The sequence below is a fragment of the Coregonus clupeaformis genome, chromosome 9 (assembly GCF_020615455.1).
Source record: "Coregonus clupeaformis isolate EN_2021a chromosome 9, ASM2061545v1, whole genome shotgun sequence".
Taxonomy (NCBI): Eukaryota; Metazoa; Chordata; class Actinopteri; order Salmoniformes; family Salmonidae; genus Coregonus; species Coregonus clupeaformis.
Window position 1 is genome coordinate 16,391,740 of NC_059200.1, and position 20,225 is coordinate 16,411,964.

The window sequence follows — 20,225 nt, forward strand, 5'->3', positions numbered from 1 at the left end:
CTCATGTATTTATGTCCCCTATGCACAGTATTATCACAAATAGTGGTTAATTTATACAAATCTGTCATATTCAGTCGTGGTTGGCAAAGGGTAAAGAAAACGGCTGAAACGTATTACATAACATTGTAGTAGGATTCATTCGCAATAGAAAATAGGCCTACCAAACATCGAATACAATGGAAAACAAATGTAATGTCATAGCTCAAATTCATGATAAACCCTTAAACAACAATTGTCTTTTTAATTAAGCATAATAAATCAATAAATATAACATTTGTCCCAAATATTGGTACAATATTCATTTTCAGGAATAGCTGCGTAATGCACGTATGCGGATCGATTTCGCTCTCTCCGAAGAGTCTCCTACTCGGAAGTAGACGTATCTGTCTATTCCGTACCATTTTCATATACATTTCATTTGGAAGACCCCCATTTCTCCCCAAAATAAAACACAACATGGAATCGAAGATGGAGTAACTTAAAACCCGATTTACCTTTTTGTTTTACCTCAGTTTAATGGACCGGATGATTTCCAAGTCGAACTGTGATTCCCACAGCTTTGCAGGGAAGGTAAGCTAATGCTAGCTAGCATGAAGTAGAGCTTTCTAGCCATATCGTTTTTATGAATAAATGAAGTTATCTTGGATAATGGACGTTGTCTATTAATGAAACATTTACTTATTAGCTAACTAACGTTTACCATCGGTTAGTGTTTGTTTCTGTTCTCGATAGTTCGGTAGTTAGCTAACTGTTACGTCAACTAACTGGCTAACTAATGTTAGCGTAACTCGCTAGTGTTGGCTAGTTTGTTGCACACGGTAATATTAGCCTGAATCGTCTAATGCCTCTTCACTGTTGTTACTACAGACAAGCGTTTCGCTAGTTGGGAAAATGAATGAGCATATTTGGTGGGGATCAGTGTCCGTAAACCAGGTTACCAAACATTCTTACGATTACTGTATCACCCTTAACTAGGGTGTAATTACAATTCATAAACATGTTGTGAAACATGTTCTCTTCTGTGTGTTTGCTGTGCCATTTACAGGTAGCTGTATCCAGTGGGGAGGTAGGCGTATCCAGGGGACGCAATGATGAAGTTTGCCGAACCATTGGAAAGCCAGAGGCTGTCTTTTCTTCTGGAAAAGGCCGCCTCTAGGGAAGCCCAGATGTGGAAAGCGTACGTGCCCAAAAAGACGTATACCAGCGTTCAGGTGAATCCCACAACACATAAAACACTGTGCTGTTGTCCATATGAAAGAGCATGCAGCAGGTCATGTTAAACTTTGTTTGGAGGTGGTATCTTTCTTAGGTTATTTACTTGGTACAGATATCTATATCGCCTAAGGTCAGAGTTATGAGGAGGACCCATTTGCTTTCGTTTGTGAGTGCAAAGGGGCATTGACTGAAGCACCTGCTGTGGCTGAGGTTCATGCTTTCACTTCCACCCTACTCATTAGTCCAATGAACAGACCTGCCCTGATCTCTGCCTAGCAACAGAAACCTGCTGAAGGTGTTAACAGGATTTGAAAAGGATGCCTGACTGTTAATCTGAGGCTCTTTCCTGCTGACTCACTGCAGCACGCTTCTATCTATCTGATTAGCCTAAAAGTACACATGGACACAGTGTGGTCATCAACATGTTGCTAAAACCTCCTCAGCTAAGATAAGCAATTTTTTATTTATTTTTTTAACCTTTATTTAACTAGGCAAGTCAGTCCCAAAGCAGAGTGCAGTAACAGATACAACCTGTCCCAAAACAGAGTACAGTAAAAGGGGTAAACCAGTCAGTCAATTCAAGCAAGTCAAGACAATAACGGGGTCCTAATAGATTGGTTGTTTTGCTCGTTGAGTCATTTCACTATAATTTCTCTTTAACAAGGCAACATAATGGTGAGAAGTGGCTTTAGGGCAAAGCTAGAGTTCAGGTCACTTGAAAGCAATGCTGCATCCCAAATTACATCCTATTCCCTAGTACACTACACAAAAGTAGTGCACTAAATAGGGAATAGTGTGCCATTTGGGACGAAACCTATGTCTGAGGCTAAAAGCTTCCAGTGGGGGCAGGGCTGGTTAGACCAGTGTCGGGTTACAGGCCGGTTCAGAAAGTCTAACATTCTCTTTTACTTATTCCCTGGTTTGGTTGTTCTGTTTGCCTCAAGTCATTCTTTGTCTTCAAGGGACAGCTTGACCTTTTAGTTGAAATGTTGACTGTATTTGTTTCTTTAATTGACATTCAGGCACCCCTTCAATAATGATTGTTTCTGTACTTTAATCAAGTCTATGATTTGATTTTGTTTGTTTTGGTTGAGACTTTTGTTAATGATTTTAAGTGAGTGGTTTTAATACATTGGACATTGATATTGTAGCCTAATTGGAACTTTTGAGTTTATTTTCCCTGAATGTGAAAGGGATGATGCTCGTGCTATGTCTCCTCTGTAACTGACCTGTGAGGTGTCCTGTCATTTTAACTGACCCCTGTGTGATTATTCCTAGGATACAGACATCTCCCCTGCCCAGCGCGATGAGGCTGTGTACTGGCTCATTGATCTGAACAGTGACACCAAGCTCTATCCAGAGACCCTCTCCCTGGCCATCAGTATTTTAGACAGGTTTTTAGGCGCTATAAAGGTAAGATGGCAACACAATCTTTAGTCTTATCAGCTATAGGTCTATATAGAATGTCAACAGCATCTTTAACCTTACCAGCTGTGTAGGCTAGGGTATATTTCTTATGTTCACTGTGACTACTCTTGGACTAGATTTTACGGTTTTATGAGTTAGCTAGATTTTTTTTTTTTTTTAAATTAATCTGTAGCTTACCAAACCTGATGTTGCAGGAAGTAGCCTACACTCTAGAGTTCACTGGAGCAGCATGTGTACATGCTGTGTCTGTGTGGAGTCTGGAGTCGCTAGGGCAACGGGCCTGCCTACTCTGCTCAGCCCAGCCCTTGCCTCCATTCAGCCACAAGAGCATTAGTGAGGTCGGGCACTGATGTTGGGCGATTAGGCCTGGCTCGCCGTTGGTGTTCCAGTTCATCCTGAAGGTGTTTGATGGGGTCGTGGTCAGCACTCTGTGCAGGCCAGTCAAGTTCTTCCACACCGATCTCGACAAAACTTTGCTCATTTGCACAATGTCTCTCGTTCACATTCTCTTGTAAATGTCCAAACTCACCAAAAATAACATTCAGTAGCTCCTACCTATATATGTATAACTTTGAGCTGGATTGCCTGTCTTTGCGATTTAGTTTATTTCCGTTTGCACTCGTTAGCATATTTTGCAAGCAGCCTGCATGGAAAATAGCTATTATGCTAATTGGGTTAGCATTCTGTTAATCGAAGCCACTGGGTTTTTTTGGGGTTTTTTGACGCCCCCTTGTGTACTAAGCCAGTAATACCATAAATCCAGGGGTGAGAGACGAACGTCATAGCCGAAACCACACGGAGAGACGCCGTCAAGGGCGTAAACATTTTGTAAGCGAGAGTAGAGGAAGTAAATTAACATGCGTAGCGTATGCCACATTAATTTTCATGAGAATCCATATAAACAGTTTGTATTTGTTATGTTCGCTATGTAGCCCTTGTGAATTATTGTTGTGTGTTCCTTTTGACTCACCTTATATTTCCTACCGGAGCCACCATACCTGACTGCACTAGATGTTATGTTAGCTCACGAGCGTGAGGAGAGTTGTAGATACACCCGAGCAGTTAATAAAGAATTTAGCTAGTCTCGTTCTTTCTACATAACAATGTTCTCTCTTGAAATTGGAGTCCTTGAATTTTCCAGCCTGCCTAGGCTATATGCGATTGAAATCAACACTGGTAGGCTGCAATTGTTAGAAAATATATAGCCTATTTGACTGAAACCTTATCTTACAGCCCAATAGATTTTAAACTACATCTTAAGCTAGTCTACATAGGGAAGATCATAACAATTTCTCAAATTCCTTTGCTACAAACGACCCACACCCCGAGTGGCGCAGCGGTCTAAGGCACTGCATCTCAGTGCTTGAGGCGTCACTACAGACCCCCTGGTTCGATTCCAGGCTGTATCACAACCGGCCGTGATTGGGAGTCCCATAGGGCGGCGCACAATTGGCCCAGCATCGTCCGGGTTTGGCCGGTGTAGGCCGTCATTGTAAACAAGAATTTGTTCTTAACTGACTTGCCTAGTTACATAAAGGTAAAATATTATTTTAGCAGCGTTGCTCTGCGTAGACGCGAGAAATATAGACTTGATTTTCTAATTTAATGCGCTTTGTGCTTGACGCCGTTGACGCTCGCAGCCCGTTTTTGTTTCTTACGTTTTAATTCACTTGGGCCAGCCCCCTAGTAATTCAAGTTCCAGCCAATGAGGTTCAGCCCCTCGCCATTTGATTGAGTGAGAGAGAACAGTAGGCAATTTTCGAGGACCACTTATGACTTAAACGTATACAAAGTACCAGAGAATGTCTTGAACCTGGGCTGGCTCCCTTACAGAGTAGTAGTCCTGGAGAATGTCTTTAACCTGGGCTGGCTCCCTTACAGAGTAGTAGTCCTATAAAGTGGGGAACATCACCTTCTGCCCTAGTTATTAACCCTTCTGTGGCTGCATCCCAAATTGCAACCTGTTCCCTATATAGTGCACTACTAGGGCTCTGGTCAAAAGTAGTGCACTATAAAGGGAATAGGGTGCCATTGTCTGTCCCTGGCAGGTTGTCTGTAGAGGGAACAATCATGAGTCATGATCCAGTCTCCCCTGTCTATTCTCTACAGCAGGGTTTGGGACAATTCAGAAAGTCAAAAAAATTATAATTGGAAGTTTTCCTTATTGAAAAGCATTGAAGATAATTGGAGTTTCAGTATACTTCCTGAATTGACTAGAATCTAAATGGAATTGACCCCAACCCTGCTCAACAGAGCCCAACTGAGCTAAGCTAAGCTAAACTACTGGTCTGGTCTGGCTTAATGGTGTGAATCAGACGTCAGTCCTGACCCAGTCTCTCCATTCTCTCCTCAGGCCCGTCCAAAGTGACAGGCTGGTTCCCTTTCTGTGTGTCCCTGGCTAGTTGTCTGTACAGGGAACGGGTAGAACCCAGGGTGCTGAGTTTAGCCACTGGGTACTAGTGACGTCACTTAGTCCTCCTGACCCCGTCTCTCTCTCCTCTCCTCAGGCCCGTCCAAAGTACCTCCGCTGCATTGCCATCGCCTGTTACTTCCTGGCTGCCAAAAGCAGCGAGGAAGACGAGGTGATTACATCCTAGCGTCACACCATCAGTCCTTCCTTAATGTCCTTCGCTATTCACATTATTGGTTTCTTTCTATTCAGCTTTGTTGTCCAAACATTTGGCAATATGATTTGCAGCTGTATTAAAAACAAACTGTCAATGAATGTCCCAACGAAAATTATTTTCCAAATGCTGAAATGTCGCTCACTATGAAGATTGGCTCCAATAGTTTTAATGCTAGATGAAGTCTAGAGAGCTAGACAGCAAGTTGGCAGGTGGAGAAAGTGGGTTGAACCCAACTAACTCAAAGTCCTCTTTCTCTTTCTCTCTCTCTGTCTCTCTGTCTCTCTCTCGCTCTCTCTGTCTCTCTCTCTCTCTATCTCTCGCTCTCTCTGTCTCTCTCTCTCTCTCTCTCTCTCTCGCTCTTGCTCTCTGTCTGTGCAGCGTGTGCCGTTGTTGCGTGACTTGGCAAGCAGCAGCAGCTGTGGCTGCTCTCCATCAGAGATCCTGAGAATGGAGAGGATCATTCTGGATAAACTCAACTGGGACCTGCACACTGCAACACCGCTGGAATTTCTACATATTGTGAGTATTGTATTGTATTGTATTGTATTGTATTGTATTTATACTCCTGTCCGAGCCAGAACCACCACTTTAACCATAAACTAGCCTCTAGTGGAGGTTCTGGCTCGGTTCTGCCCGTGACTGTATCCACCAGAATACTGCCCTGATTTTTGAGGGAAAGGCTTGGGCGGTATACCGTATACTGCATTGCTACGCCACTGCTTATAAATATCAGTTAACTATTTAAGATATGGCAAATTAATTACATCCAGCTCAGGGCTATGCATTTTTTAAATATATATTTTTATATTTTTTATTAGGGGTAGATCAGCTTTAATACTGCAGATTGTGTATATATATATATACACATACACACACAAATACATACACATACATACATACACATAAATATATATATATATATATATACAGTGGGGGAAAAAAGTATTTAGTCAGCCACCAATTGTGCAAGTTCTCCCACTTAAAAAGATGAGAGAGGCCTGTAATTTTCATCATAGGTACACGTCAACTCTGACAGACAAAATGAGGGGAAAAAATCCAGAAAATCACATTGTAGGATTTTTTATGAATTTATTTGCAAATTATGGTGGAAAATAAGTATTTGGTCAATAACAAAAGTTTCTCAATACTTTGTTATATACCCTTTGTTGGCAATGACACAGGTCAAACGTTTTCTGTAAGTCTTCACAAGGTTTTCACACACTGTTGCTGGTATTTTGGCCTATTCCTCCATGCAGATCTCCTCTAGAGCAGTGATGTTTTGGGGCTGTCGCTGGGCAACACGTACTTTCAACTCCCTCCAAAGATTTTCTGTGGGGTTGAGATCTGGAGACTGGCTAGGCCACTCCAGGACCTTGAAATGCTTCTTACGAAGCCACTCCTTTGTTGCCCGGGCAGTGTGTTTGGGATCATTGTCATGCTGAAAGACCCAGCCACGTTTCATCTTCAATGCCCTTGCTGATGGAAGGAGGTTTTCACTCAAAATCTCACGATACATGGCCCCATTCATTCTTTCCTTTACACGGATCAGTCGTCCTGGTCCCTTTGCAGAAAAACAGCCCCAAAGCATGATGTTTCCACCCCCATGCTTCACAGTAGGTATGGTGTTCTTTGGATGCAACTCAGCATTCTTTGTCCTCCAAACACAACGAGTTGAGTTTTTACCGAAAAGTTCTATTTTGGTTTCATCTGACCATATGACATTCTCCCAATCCTCTTCTGGATCATCCAAATGCACTCTAGCAAACTTCAGACGGGCCTGGACATGTACTGGCTTAAGCAGGGGGACACGTCTGGCACTGCAGGATTTGAGTCCCTGGCGGCGTAGTGTGTTACTGATGGTAGGCTTTGTTACTTTGGTCCCAGCTCTCTGCAGGTCATTCACTAGGTCCCCCCGTGTGGTTCTGGGATTTTTGCTCACCGTTCTTGTGATCATTTTGACCCACGGGGTGAGATCTTGCGTGGAGCCCCAGATCGAGGGAGATTATCAGTGGTCTTGTATGTCTTCCATTTCCTAATAATTGCTCCCACAGTTGATTTCTTCAAACCAAGCTGCTTACCTATTGCAGATTCAGTCTTCCCAGCCTGGTGCAGGTCTACAATTTTGTTTCTGGTGTCCTTTGACAGCTCTTTGGTCTTGGCCATAGTGGAGTTTGGAGTGTGACTGTTTGAGGTTGTGGACAGGTGTCTTTTATACTGATAACAAGTTCAAACAGGTGCCATTAATACAGGTAACGAGTGGAGGACAGAGGAGCCTATTAAAGAAGAAGTTACAGGTCTGTGAGAGCCAGAAATCTTGCTTGTTTGTAGGTGACCAAATACTTATTTTCCACCACAATTTGCAAATAAATTCATTAAAAATCCTACAATGTGATTTTCTGGATTTTTTCTTCTCAATTTGTCTGTCATAGTTGACGTGTACCTATGATGAAAATTACAGGCCTCTCTCATCTTTTTAAGTGGGAGAACTTGCACAATTGGTGGCTGACAATACTTTTTTTCCCCACTGTATGTGTATTTATATCCTTTAAAAAAATATATTTCCCTTTATTACTTTCCAACCCCACCACCCCTCCCCTAATTGGAGTAAACTAGTGAACAACAACGCTTAGGCCTCTACTTCCAGCTTATACTTACTATCTACATTGTATGGACACAGTCAATTTTACAATAATTATATTTTGTTTGTTTTTACTCCTGAACTTCCTCTACCCTCAACCTCTCCGATCATTTTCATGATGTCCATCCGGTTTGCTTCTATATGCCATATCTTTCTAACTGTGCTCTTTCACAAAAGCTCTCAACCTATAACCTATATACTTATTATGGACACAGTATGCTTTACATTAGTTATCTTGTTGTTATTAGTTGTTGTTATTAGTCCCATCCTTCAGCTCCATTCAACACCTCCCATCTATCTCTTAACACCATCCATATTGGATTTCTATTTGCCATATATTTTTCAACTGTGCTGTGATGTTTCACAAAAGTTCTGAACCTTTCTATTCTCAGTGTTTCTACAGATTGTAAATTGAAAATAAACATTTTTGCTAAAAGTATTATTATATTATAGATCGACTGACTATGACTTTTCAGATCACCCAGTAGTGCTATCTGCAGGGTTAGCGCCAGGTAAATATTCCAATCCTTCAGCCATTCCAGGACCTGTGACCAAAAACAAGCTACAAATGGACAGTACCAAAACAAATGATATAATGATTCTGTCTCTTCGCAGCAAAATCTGCAGAGCTGGGAAGATTGTATCCCCCATATAAATAACATTATATTGGTGCAAGAATTTTATATAATAATTTAAATAGAACAATTCTAAGTTTTGAATCTGGCGTCGTTTTGCGTATCAGTTCATAAACACTATGCCATGGGATCGGTACGTCAAAAATCTCTTCCCAACTATTTTGCAATCTATATGGGACGGCTGACGATCCTTTGGTCCTTAAATGAAACTGGTATAGTTTTTTATTTATCACAATTTTCTTTAACCAATTTTGGTCTTTAACCAATTTTGGTCTTTAATGCAGGGCCGACAGACAAGTTCCTTACTTTCTCCTCCTTCCACTTTCCTCTCCCATTTTTGCGGTAAGGCTGCAATTATTTGGTTGTAATTTTGGGTAGAGCAGACATTTCCATATGGTTTTGTTAGCTGCATGTGCGACAACTCCACCAGTCCTACCTACGATATCAGTTACGAAGATTATAGCTTTCTTAAACATTTTTTCTAAAAATAACATTTTTTTAAATCAATTGGTATATTTGAGTTTAACCACAATATATATCCAGCTATGCATTTGGTTTGTGTCGCGCTTGCAAGACCAAGGTTCCTAGTTATAGCAATCTCTCCCTAGCTCAGGCCGATATCCCCACCTGCTTCAAGATATCATCCCCGAACCCAAGAAAGGGAAAGTAACTGAACTGAATGACTACCAACCAGTAGCACTCACTTCCGTCATCATGAAGTGCTTCGAGAGGCTAGTCAAAGACCATATCACCTCCTCCCTCCCCGACACACTCGACCCTCTCCAATTTACCTACCGCCCTGACAGATCCACGGATGATGCAATCGCCATTGCACTGCACACTGCCCTCACCCACCTGGACAAAAGGAATGCATATGTGAGGATGCTGTTCATCGACTACAGCTCAGCCTTTTTACATTTTAGTCATTTAGCAGACGCTCTTATCAAGAGCGACTTACAGGTACTTACTGACAATGTTTGTCTATGGAGATTGCATGGCTCTGTGCTCGATTTTATACACCTGTCAGCAACGGGTGTGGCTGAAATAGCGAAAATCCACTAATTTGAAGGGGTGTCCACATACTTTTGTGTGTGTGTATATACATCTCTGGAAAAAATTAAGAGACCACTGCAAAAATATATAAGTTTCTCTGGTTTTACTATTTATAGTTATGTGTTTGGGTGAAATTAACATTTTTGTTTTATTCTATAAACTACTGCCAACATTTCTCCCAAATTCCAAATAAAAATATTGTCATTTAGAGCATTTAGGTGCAGTGTAGTCAGACCTCGAATAATGCAAAGAAAATAAGTTCATGTTCATTTTTAAACAACACAATACTAATGTTTTAACTTAGGAAGAGTTGTTTCCATTTAAAATAACACCAAATTGATCAGAAATACAGTTAGATGTTGTAAATGGCTATTGTAGCTGGAAACGGCTGATTTTTAATGGAATATTTACATAGGCCCATTATCAGCAACCATCAGTCCTGTGTTCCAATGGCACGTTGTGTTTGCTAATCCAAGTTTATAATTTTAAAAGGCTAATTGATCATTAGAAAACCCTTTTGCAATTATGTTAGCACAGCTGAAAACTGTTGTGCTGATTAAAGAAGCAATACAACTGGCCATGAGACTAGTTGAGTATCTGGAGCATCAGCAATTGTGGGTTCGATTACAGGCTCAAAATGGCCAGAAACAAAGACATTTCTTCTGAAACTCGTCAGTCTATTCTTGTTCTGAGAAATGAAGGCTATTCCATGCAAGAAATTGCCAAGAAGCTGAGGATCTCGTACAACGCTGTGTACTACTCCTTTCAAAGAACAGCGCAAACTGGCTCTAACCAGAATAGAAAGAGGAGTGGGAGGCCCCGGTGCACAACTGAGCAAGAGGACAAATACATTAGAGGGTCTAGTTTGAGAAACAGGCGCCTCACAGGTCCTCAACTGGCAGCTTCATTAAATAGTACCCGCAAAACACCAGTCTCAACGTCAACAGTGAAGAGGCGACTCTGGGATGCTGACATTCTAGGCAGAGTTCCAAAGAAAAAGCCACATCTCAGACTGGCCAATAAAAGATTAAGATGGGCAGGTAAACAGCCTCTCCCCTCAACGTCAGCAAAACAAAGGAGCTGATTGTGGACTTCAGGAGGAACCAGGCTGGACACGCCCCCATCCTCATTAACGGGGGCCACCGTGGAGACGGTCAATAACTTCAAATTCCTCTGTGTGCACATCTCCGAGGAGCTGAAATGGTCAAACCACACAGACACCCTTGGTGAAGGCATGACAGTGACTCTTCAACCTCAGGATGCTGAAGAAATCCGGCCTGTCCCCGAGGGCCCTCAGTGTTCTACAGGAGCCCCATTGAGAACATACTGTCGGACTGCATCACAGCCTGGTACGGCAACTGCACCGCCGTGTTCTACAGGAGCCCCATCGAGAGCATACTGTCGGGCTGCATCACAGCCTGGTACGGCAACTGCACCGCCGTGTTCTACAGGAGCCCCATCGAGAGCATACTGTCGGGCTGCATCACAGCCTGGTACGGCAACTGCACCGCCGTGTTCTACAGGAGCACCATCGAGAGCATACTGTCGGACTGCATCACAGCCTGGTACGGCAACTGCACCGCCGCGGACCGCAAGCCTCTTCAGAGGGTGATACGTGTAGCAGAACGCACCATTGGGTGCACACTGCCTGCCCTACAGGACACCTACAACACCAGGTGTCACAGGAAGGCCAAGAAGATAATCGGGGACCCCAGCCACCCAAGCCATGCCCTGTTCTCCCCGCTTCCATCACTCAGAAGCTGGGCAGTACAGGAGCATCATGGCAAAAACTGGAAGACTGGCCAATAGTTTCTACTCACACCATTAGGCTGCTGAATAGCCACCACTAGTCAGCAACCTGCTCCCCCTATCCCCCTCCTGCCCTCCCTGAATGGTCACTTCCCTCCCCCTATCCCCCTCCTGCCCTCCCTGAATGGTCACTTCCCTTACCTGCTGTTCCCTCTATGGACACCCCCCCCAAAGACATTCATCACTGTTGCAGTTGTTAATATGTTTATTATAGATTTTTTTGTTATTGTAATTTTTATTTCATTTAGTCCCTACTTCCCCTCAATGGACATTCCCCCCTAGTCTTTACTCTGCCTCCACCCCAATGGACATTCCCCCCCTAGTCTTTACTCTGCCTCCACCCCAATGGACATTCCCCCTAGTCTTTACTCTGCCTCCACCCCAATGGACATTCCCCCCCCAGTCTTTACTCTGCCTCTACCCCAATGGACATGTATTTATTCACCACTGCCACAGTTGTTATGTGTATAGTGCTAGTTCTATTTCTATAGTTTGATTAACATTTTCATTCTTTTACTTCACTTAGTCCTGCATGTTGGAGCCTAAGATGTTCACTGTACCCTTCAGTCCCACCTGCAACCATGTACATGTGACTATTAAACACTCTGAATCTGACTATCAAATCCCTTCCCGGATCAAGATTTTAGCGCCCCTTGTCTACACTACCGGTAACACTGTACACCCCTGGTGTGGTACAGGAACGCTATGAAGGTTTGGAAAAATCTGGTTCCCGCCCCCAACCCTAATAGGTAATCACTTTTAAAACGTATAATAGGTGACGTGAGTCCTGTTCTTCCACCACCACATTCATTCATAGTCCTAACCAGAACCTCCACTAGAGGCTTGAAGTAAACAGTGGCGGTTCTGGCTCGGTCCTGCCCGTGACTGTGTCCACCAGAATACCGCCCTGTTTAGGAGCGGTATCTGACTACTTTATTAACAAACTCAGTTTTGTGTTATTCAGCTAAATGCCTTGAACTCTATCACTGTTTGTCTATAATCTGCTGTTCTCCCTCAGGTAACTGAGTGCAGACATTTTTTTAGTATGTTTATTATGGAAATGAGATCCCTGTGGGGATCAAATGTTGTGAACCCATAACCTTGGTGTTGCTGGCACCATTCTCTTACACACTGCTGTTCCCCTTCAGTTCCATGCCATGGTGCTGTCTTGCAAGTCCCGGTTCTTGGTTGGTCTGGTGGGCTGTAACCCGTCGCAGCACCTGTCAGTGTTGACCCAGCAGCTGCACTACTGCCTGGCCGACAGCACCCTGCTACAGCCCCTCTCCCGGGGATCCATGCTGGCACTGGCCCTCATCACCCTGGAGCTGGAGAATATCTGCCCTGACTGGCTGGCTCTCACTATCCTCCTGCTCAGCAAAGCACAGGTACTAAACGTTCACTATCCTCCTGCTCAGCAAAGCACAGGTACTAAACGTTCACTATCCTCCTGCTCAGCAAAGCACAGGTACTAAACGTTCACTATCCTCCTGCTCAGCAAAGCACAGGTACTAAACATTCACTATCCTCCTGCTCAGCAAAGCACAGGTACTAAACATTCACTATCCTCCTGCTCAGGAAAGCACAGGTACTAAACGTTCATGGTCCTCGTGCTCAGGAAAGCACAGGTACTAAACATTCACTATCCTCCTGCTCAGGAAAGCACAGGTACTAAACGTTCACTATCCTCCTGCTCAGCAAAGCACAGGTACTAAACGTTCATGGTCCTCCTGCTCAGGAAAGCACCGGAAGGCCTGCAGTACAGTATAATGGCATGTTTAGATAGGGGCCAGTTAGGCAGTGAGGCCTTCTGCCTACAGCACACAGATGTACTGGTGTTGACGTGTCCAGTCTGACACACTCACCTCACATCTCTCGTTCTCTCACCATCTGTTCAATGAAATCATAACAAATACAGGGGAGAAAAAGATGGGATGTTGTAGTCCCTCCCACGTATTGAATCCACGGTTTAAAAAAATGTCAGCTGTGTTATCAGGATGCCCTTGGGAACCGTTGCTGTCCATTGGTTTCATAATTTTTACGCACAATAACAGAATTATAATCAAGATTCTCGTTTTACTCCCCCTCCTAGATCGATAGTTCTCAGCTCATCCGCTGTCGAGAGTTGGTGTCACGTCGCCTGTCCACACAGGAAGCTTCCCTGCCTCCCAACACTGTATACATCTACCAGCCCCTGGACCACAGTCTGGCCTCGGACCCCTGCGACGAAGGGGAAGGAGACTCCAACACCAGGCTCCTCTCCCCAGTCACAGACCCACCAGCCCCGGCCCCCAGGGACCGAAGCCTCTCCAGGGTCTCCTCCACCACCGCCCTGCTCCAGGTCCACGGTCCGCCCATGCCCAGCCACCACCCCCACCAAGTCCACCTGCGCTGCAAGCTCTCAGCCAAGCGCAAGGTGAGAGCTTGGCTACTCCATCAACCGGAGTAAAGTATTTTTAACACCTACCTACCTAGCCTACTATTGCTATTTCACCTGCCTTGATTCTAAATGCATGTTGTTTTTATGGTATGAAGAGAATGGCTGCCGTTTTATGGGCTCCTGACCAATTGTGCTACTTTGTATTTTTTTTTTTGCGCTGATCTTAACTTTCTTTGGTACATAATGTTTCCGCCATCGTTTCCTAAAAGAGCTTGTGGACATCAGAACAGAGATCACTAACCTCCATTTGGACGAGGACTTCTACTTCAACGAGTCGGACGCTAAATAAATATTGATTATCCCCGGACCAGGCCCTAATCCCCGACACTTGAAAAAGGAGAACATAGCGCTATAGAGGCCGGTGCGGCCGCATGCACCCTGATGAGACTACAGCGGAGAATGAATAAATCGCCTCTACCCTCTGTTCTATTGGCGAGCTCCGTTCGAGACTATCCTATCAATAGGACATTAAGAACTGTAATAAATCAAATCAAATCAAATTTTATTGGTCACATGCGCCGAATACAACAGGTGCAGACATTACAGTGAAATGCTTACTTACAGCCCTTAACCAACAGTGCATTTATTTTAACAAAAAAGTAAAAATAAAACAACAACAAAAAAAGTGTTGAGAAAAAAGAGCAGAAGTAAAATAAAATAACAGTAGGGAGGCTATATATACAGGGGGTGCGGTGCAGAGTCAATGTGCGGGGGCACCGACTAGTTGAGGTAGTTGAAGTAATATGTACATGTGGGTAGAGTTAAAGTGACTATATGCATAAATAATTAACAGAGTAGCAGCAGCGTAAAAAGGATGGGGTGGGGGGGGGGGGCAGTGCAAATAGTCTGGGTAGCCATGATTAGCTGTTCAGGAGTCTTATGGCTTGGGGGTAGAAGCTGTTGAGAAGTCTTTTGGACCTAGATATATACAGTGAGGGAAAAAAGTATTTGATCCCCTGCTGATTTTGTACGTTTTCCCAATGACAAAGAAATTATCAGTCTATAATTTTAATGGTAGGTTTATTTGAACAGTGAGAGACAGAATAACAACAAAAAAATCCAGAAAAACACATGTAAAAAATGTTATAAATTGAGTTGCATTTTAATGAGGGAAATAAGTATTTGACCCCTCTGCAAAACATGACTTAGTACTTGGTGGCAAAACCCTTGTTGGCAATCACAGAGGTCAGACGTTTCTTGTAGTTGGCCACCAGGTTTGCACACATCTCAGGAGGGATTTTGTCCCACCCCTCTTTGCAGATCTTCTCCAAGTCATTAAGGTTTCAAGGCTGACATTTGGCAACTCGAACCTTCAGCTCCCTCCACAGATTTTCTATGGGATTAAGGTCTGGAGACTGGCTAGGCCACTCCAGGACCTTAATGTGCTTCTTCTTGAGCCACTCCTTTGTTGCCTTGGCCGTGTGTTTTGGGTCATTGTCATGCTGTAATACCCATCCACGACCCATTTTCAATGCCCTGGCTGAGGGAAGGAGGTTCTCACCCAAGATTTGACGGTACATGGCCCCGTCCATCGTCCCTTTGATGCGGTGAAGTTGTCCTGTCCCCTTAGCAGAAAAACACCCCCAAAGCATAATGTTTCCACCTCCATGTTTGACGGTGGGGATGGTGTTCTTGGGGACATAGGCAGCATTCCTCCTCCTCCAAACACGGCGAGTTGAGTTGATGCCAAAGAGCTCAATTTTGGTCTCATCTGACCACAACACTTTCACCAAGTTCTCCTCTGAATCATTCAGATGTTCATTGGCAAACTTCAGACTGCCCTGTATATGTGCTTTCTTGAGCAGGGGGACCTTGTGGGCGCTGCAGGATTTCAGTCCTTCACGGCGTCGTGTGTTACCAATTGTTTTCTTGGTGACTATGGTCCCAGCTGCCTTGAGATCATTGACAAGATCCTCCTGTATAGTTCTGGGCTGATTCCTCACCGTTCTCATGATCATTGCAACTCCACGAGGTGAGATCTTGCATGGAGCCCCAGGCCGAGGGGAGATTGACAGTTGTTTTGTGTTTCTTCCATTTTGCGAATAATCGCACCGACTGTTGTCACCTTCTCACCAAGCTGCTTGGCGATGGTCTTGTACCCCATTCCAGCCTTGTGTAGGTCTACAATCTTGTCCCCTGACATCCTTGGAGAGCTCTTTGGTCTTGGCCATGGTGGAGAGTTTGGAATCTGATTGATTGATTGCTTCTGTGGACAGGTGTCTTTTATACAGGTAACAAGCTTAGATTAGGAGCACTCCCTTTAAGAGTGTGCTCCTAATCTCAGCTCGTTACCTGTATAAAAGACACCTGGGAGCCAGAAATCTTTCTGATTGAGAGGGGGTCAAATAGTTATTTCCCTCATTAAAATGCAAATCAATTTATAACATTTTTGACATGCGTTTTTCTGGATCTTTTTGTTGTTATTCTGTTTCTCACTGTTCAAATAAACCTACCATTCAAATTATAGACTGATCATTTCTTTGTCAGTGGGCAAACGTAAAAAATCAGCAGGGGATCAAATATTTTTTTCCCTCACTGTATATACTATAGCTTCTCAGAGTCGTGGCTGAACAAGGACATGGATAATATGCATCTAGCTGGTTTTTCTATGCATCGACAGGACAGAATGGCACAGTCCGGTAAGATCGGGGGGAGATGTGTCTTTATTAACAACAGCTGGTGAGCGAACTCTAATATTAGGGAAGTCTCCTGGTTCCGCATGATAAGCTGTAGACCATACTATTTACCAAGAGTTTTCATCAGTATTTGTCGTGGGCTGTCTATTTACCACCACACATGGATGCTGGCACTAAGACCGCACTCAACGAGCTGCACAGGGCCATAAGCAAACAAGAACATGCTCATCCAGAGGCGGCGCTCCTAGTGGCCAGTGATGTTAATGCAGGAAAATTGAAATCCGTTTTACCTCATTTACACCAGCATGTCACCTCTGCAAATAGAGGGATAAAAACTCTAGAGGCACCTTTACGCCACACACACACACAGAGACGCATACAAAGCTCTCCCCCGCCCTCCATTTGGCAAATCGGACCATAACTCTAGCCCCCTGATTCCTGCTTACAAGCAAAAACTCAAACAAGGAAGTACCAGTGTCAAGGAAGTACCAGTGTCAATACGCAAGTGGTCCGATGAAGTGGATTCATCCGATGGCATTGAGGAGTTTATCACATCAGTCACCAACTTCATTAATAAGTGCATTTACGACGTTGTCCCCACAGTGACCATGCGTACATATCCCAACCAGAAGCCATGGATTATAGGCAACATCCGCACTGAGCTAAGGGCTAGAGCTGCTGCTTTCAAGGAGCAGGACAATTTTCTGGATGCTTATATTAATCCCGCTACGCCCTCCGACGAACCATCAAACAGGCAAAGCGTCAATACAGGACTAAGATCGAATCCTACTACACCGGCTCTGACGCTCGTCGGATGTGGCAGGGCTTGCAAACTATCTCGGATTACAAAGAGAAACCCAGCCGAGAGCTGCCCAGTGACGCGAACCAGACGAGCAAAATGCCTTCTATGCTCACGTCGAGGCAAGCAACACTGAACCATGCGTGAGAGCGCCAGCTGTTCCGGAGGACTGTGTGATCACGCGCTCCGTAGCCAATGTAAGACCTTTAAACAGGTTAACATTCACAAGGCCACAGGGCCAGACGGATTACCAGTCTGTAATACTTACATTTTCCCAGCAAACCACCATAGTCCCTGTGCCTAAGAACGGCAAGGTAACCTGCCTAAATGACTACCGCCATGAAATGCTTTGAAAGGCCGGTCATGGCTCACATAAACACCATCATCCCAGAAACCAACTCGCATACCGCCCCAACAAATCCACAGATGACGCATTCTCTATTGCATTCCACACTTCCCTTTCCCACCTGGATAAAAGGAACACCTACGTGAGAATGCTGTTCATTGACTACAGCTCAGCGTTCAACACCATAGTGCCCTCCAAGCGCATCACTAAGTTAAGGACCCTGGGACTGGATCCTGGACTTCCTGACGGGCCGCCCCCAGGTGGTGAGAGTAGGCAACAACATCCTCCACGCTGACACTCAACACTGGGGCCCCTCCTGTAATAATAATAATAATAATATGCCATTTAGCAGACGCTTTTATCCAAAGCGACTTACAGTCGTGCGTGCATACATTTTTGTGGTCCCGGGGATCGAACCCACTACCTTAACGTTACAAACGCCGTGCTCTACCAGCTGAGCTACAGAGGACCACACCTGTACTCCCTGTTCACCCACGACTGCAAGGCCGCACACGATTCCAACACCATCATGGCAAGATGGCGCCGACAGAGGGCACCTCGTCTCGAACTCCGATAAAACATTGCAGGACCTCTATACCAGGCGGTGTCAGAGGAAAGCCCTAAACATTGTCAGACTCCAGCCACCCAAGTCAGACTGTTCTCTCTGCTACCACACGGCAAGCGGTACCAGAGTGCCAAGCCTGGGACCAGAAGGCACCTGAAAAGCTTCTACCCCCAAGCAATAAGACTGCTGAACAGTTAATCAAATCGCTACTCGGTCAATTTACACGAACACCCTTTATTATTGATTAATTTGTCTTGTTTTGCACTGACTCTATGAACACTCACTAGACTCTACCCACACACTCCCACACACACACACACACATGCATATTGACGCCACACACTCACACATGGACACACTTTCACACTTCACATGCATTGATCTTGCTCTGTTTATTATATATCCTGATTGCCTGGTCACTTTTACCCCTACCCGCACTGAATTACCTGCACATTGACTCGGTACCGGTACTCCTTGTATATAGTCATGTTACTACCTGGTACCCCTGCACATTGACTCGGTACCGGTACTCCTTGTATATAGTCATGTTACTACCTGGTACCCCTGCACATTGACTCGGTACCGGTACTCCTTGTATATAGCCTCGTTAATTATTTGGTGTGCACATATTTGTCTTTTTAACTCTGAATTGTTGGGAATGTCGTAAGCATTTCACTGTAAAGTCTACACCTGTCGAATTCGGTCATGTGACCAATAACATTTGATTTGTATTATGTTTTTGCCTAAGTAGCTTTGAGAACTCCAATGAAAAGCGCTATTACAAATTTAAATGTTATAAAAATTATAATTATTTTTCAGGTGGAGGAGATGGAGGTCGACGAATTCTACGACGGGATCAAACGGCTCTACAGCGAAGAGAGCGGGGGTGCTCCGGAGGGGACGGTGGTAACGGGGGAGGGGCCTCTGCTAGTCAGGCAGGAGGGCAACACCTCACCCTGTCCCCCTCTCCAACCCGTCAGTTTCACATAGAGAAGAGAAAGAAACCAAGGCCTTCTCGTCATCTTATCTGAGCTGCATGGAAGAGGCGTCCCAAGTGTTCCCAGTGTTTCAGCAGTCATGGACATTAATCCACCATCCCAGGCCTAGACGGAGCCAAAAAAAAGTCACACACAAAAAAAATGCTGCTATTTCATAACTATTTGTTGAATATAAAAGGATAACTAAAATATTGATATAACTAAAAAGAAAAAAATCTTGTCCTTCAAAAAAAAGTTAGAATGACTTCTTCTCCCATTTTGATTCTGTGTGTAAGAGATTTCTCTTGACTAATGTAAGGTCATGTCATCTTATTTCTGTCCTAACCACTTCTGTAAATTACAATACATATATACGTCTTCTTTCCATCAGCATGTTCTTCAGCTTGTTGTCTTTTAATCCTTCAGAGTTTGATTGAATGGAAGTGTGTTTAGACTAGATGACTGTCTTAACCCGCCCAGGTAGGAAAGAAGTGATATGTGTGAAGTACTGACTGATTGTTTATAAGATTTTTGTTAACTTAATCTAAATATCCACAACCTTCCTATCTTTGTCCCATCAAAGTGTTGTCGAAGTAAAACCAAAGAAGGAACAGGTTCGTATTACTGACGAAAGAGCGTTAATTTTACTCATTGAAGCAATGCAATGTTTTTGGTTTTGCCCAGTTTGTGCGTTGTCTGAAGATGAACAGCTTTGTGTCAAGAGGGATAAAGATGTATATCACCATAATACCGCGTCTTCACTGTTCAGAAATGTTTTGTTTTGTATTTATTGCAAAAAGCAGCTCTCTCTTTTTCTGGGGTGCTGGTTAACTTCCGATGCTCTGCTGGTTCACCTTGTGGCACCAATAAAGAAACACCTTTAATCATCTCGTGTCATTTGTTACTCTATTTAAAAGTTTTCTTCAGCATATTGCAGAACATATACAATGTGCATTAACTTCATAAAAACACGGTGGAAGGGTGACTACCTTTTTAATTGAGATAGGGGCTGCGTCCCAATGGCACTGTGCCAGTTGGGACGTATTCAGGGTCGTTTTCC

General features: G+C 44.0%; 1 protein-coding gene across 2 annotated transcripts; it reads left to right on the forward strand.

Annotated features, from left to right (window-relative positions):
• The first annotated feature begins 339 nt into the window (after positions 1-339).
• Positions 340-20,052, forward strand: ccni (cyclin I). Of its 2 annotated transcripts, none has more exons than XM_041885323.2 (8): positions 340-570; positions 1,046-1,211; positions 2,494-2,628; positions 5,151-5,225; positions 5,649-5,789; positions 12,554-12,790; positions 13,495-13,847; positions 19,008-20,052. In XM_041885323.2, the coding sequence occupies exons 2-8, from the start codon at positions 1,089-1,091 to the stop codon at positions 19,096-19,098; spliced, it is 1,155 nt and encodes a 384-aa protein (XP_041741257.2). In that variant the 5' UTR covers positions 340-570; positions 1,046-1,088; the 3' UTR covers positions 19,099-20,052. The 2 variants fall into 2 exon arrangements, with proteins under 2 accessions (XP_041741257.2, XP_041741256.2); XM_041885322.2 differs by having other exon boundaries at positions 13,495-13,818.
• Positions 20,053-20,225: the final 173 nt, after the last annotated feature.

Coding starts and splice junctions, on each gene's coding strand:
- ccni (XM_041885322.2), top strand. CDS start 1,089: ATGATGAAGTTTGCCGAACCATTGGAAAGCCAGAGGCTGTCTTTTCTT. Junction 2,629..5,150: donor GGTTTTTAGGCGCTATAAAG/GTAAGATGGCAA, acceptor TCCTCTCCTCAG/GCCCGTCCAAAGTACCTCCG. Junction 12,791..13,494: donor TCCTGCTCAGCAAAGCACAG/GTACTAAACGTT, acceptor TCCCCCTCCTAG/ATCGATAGTTCTCAGCTCAT.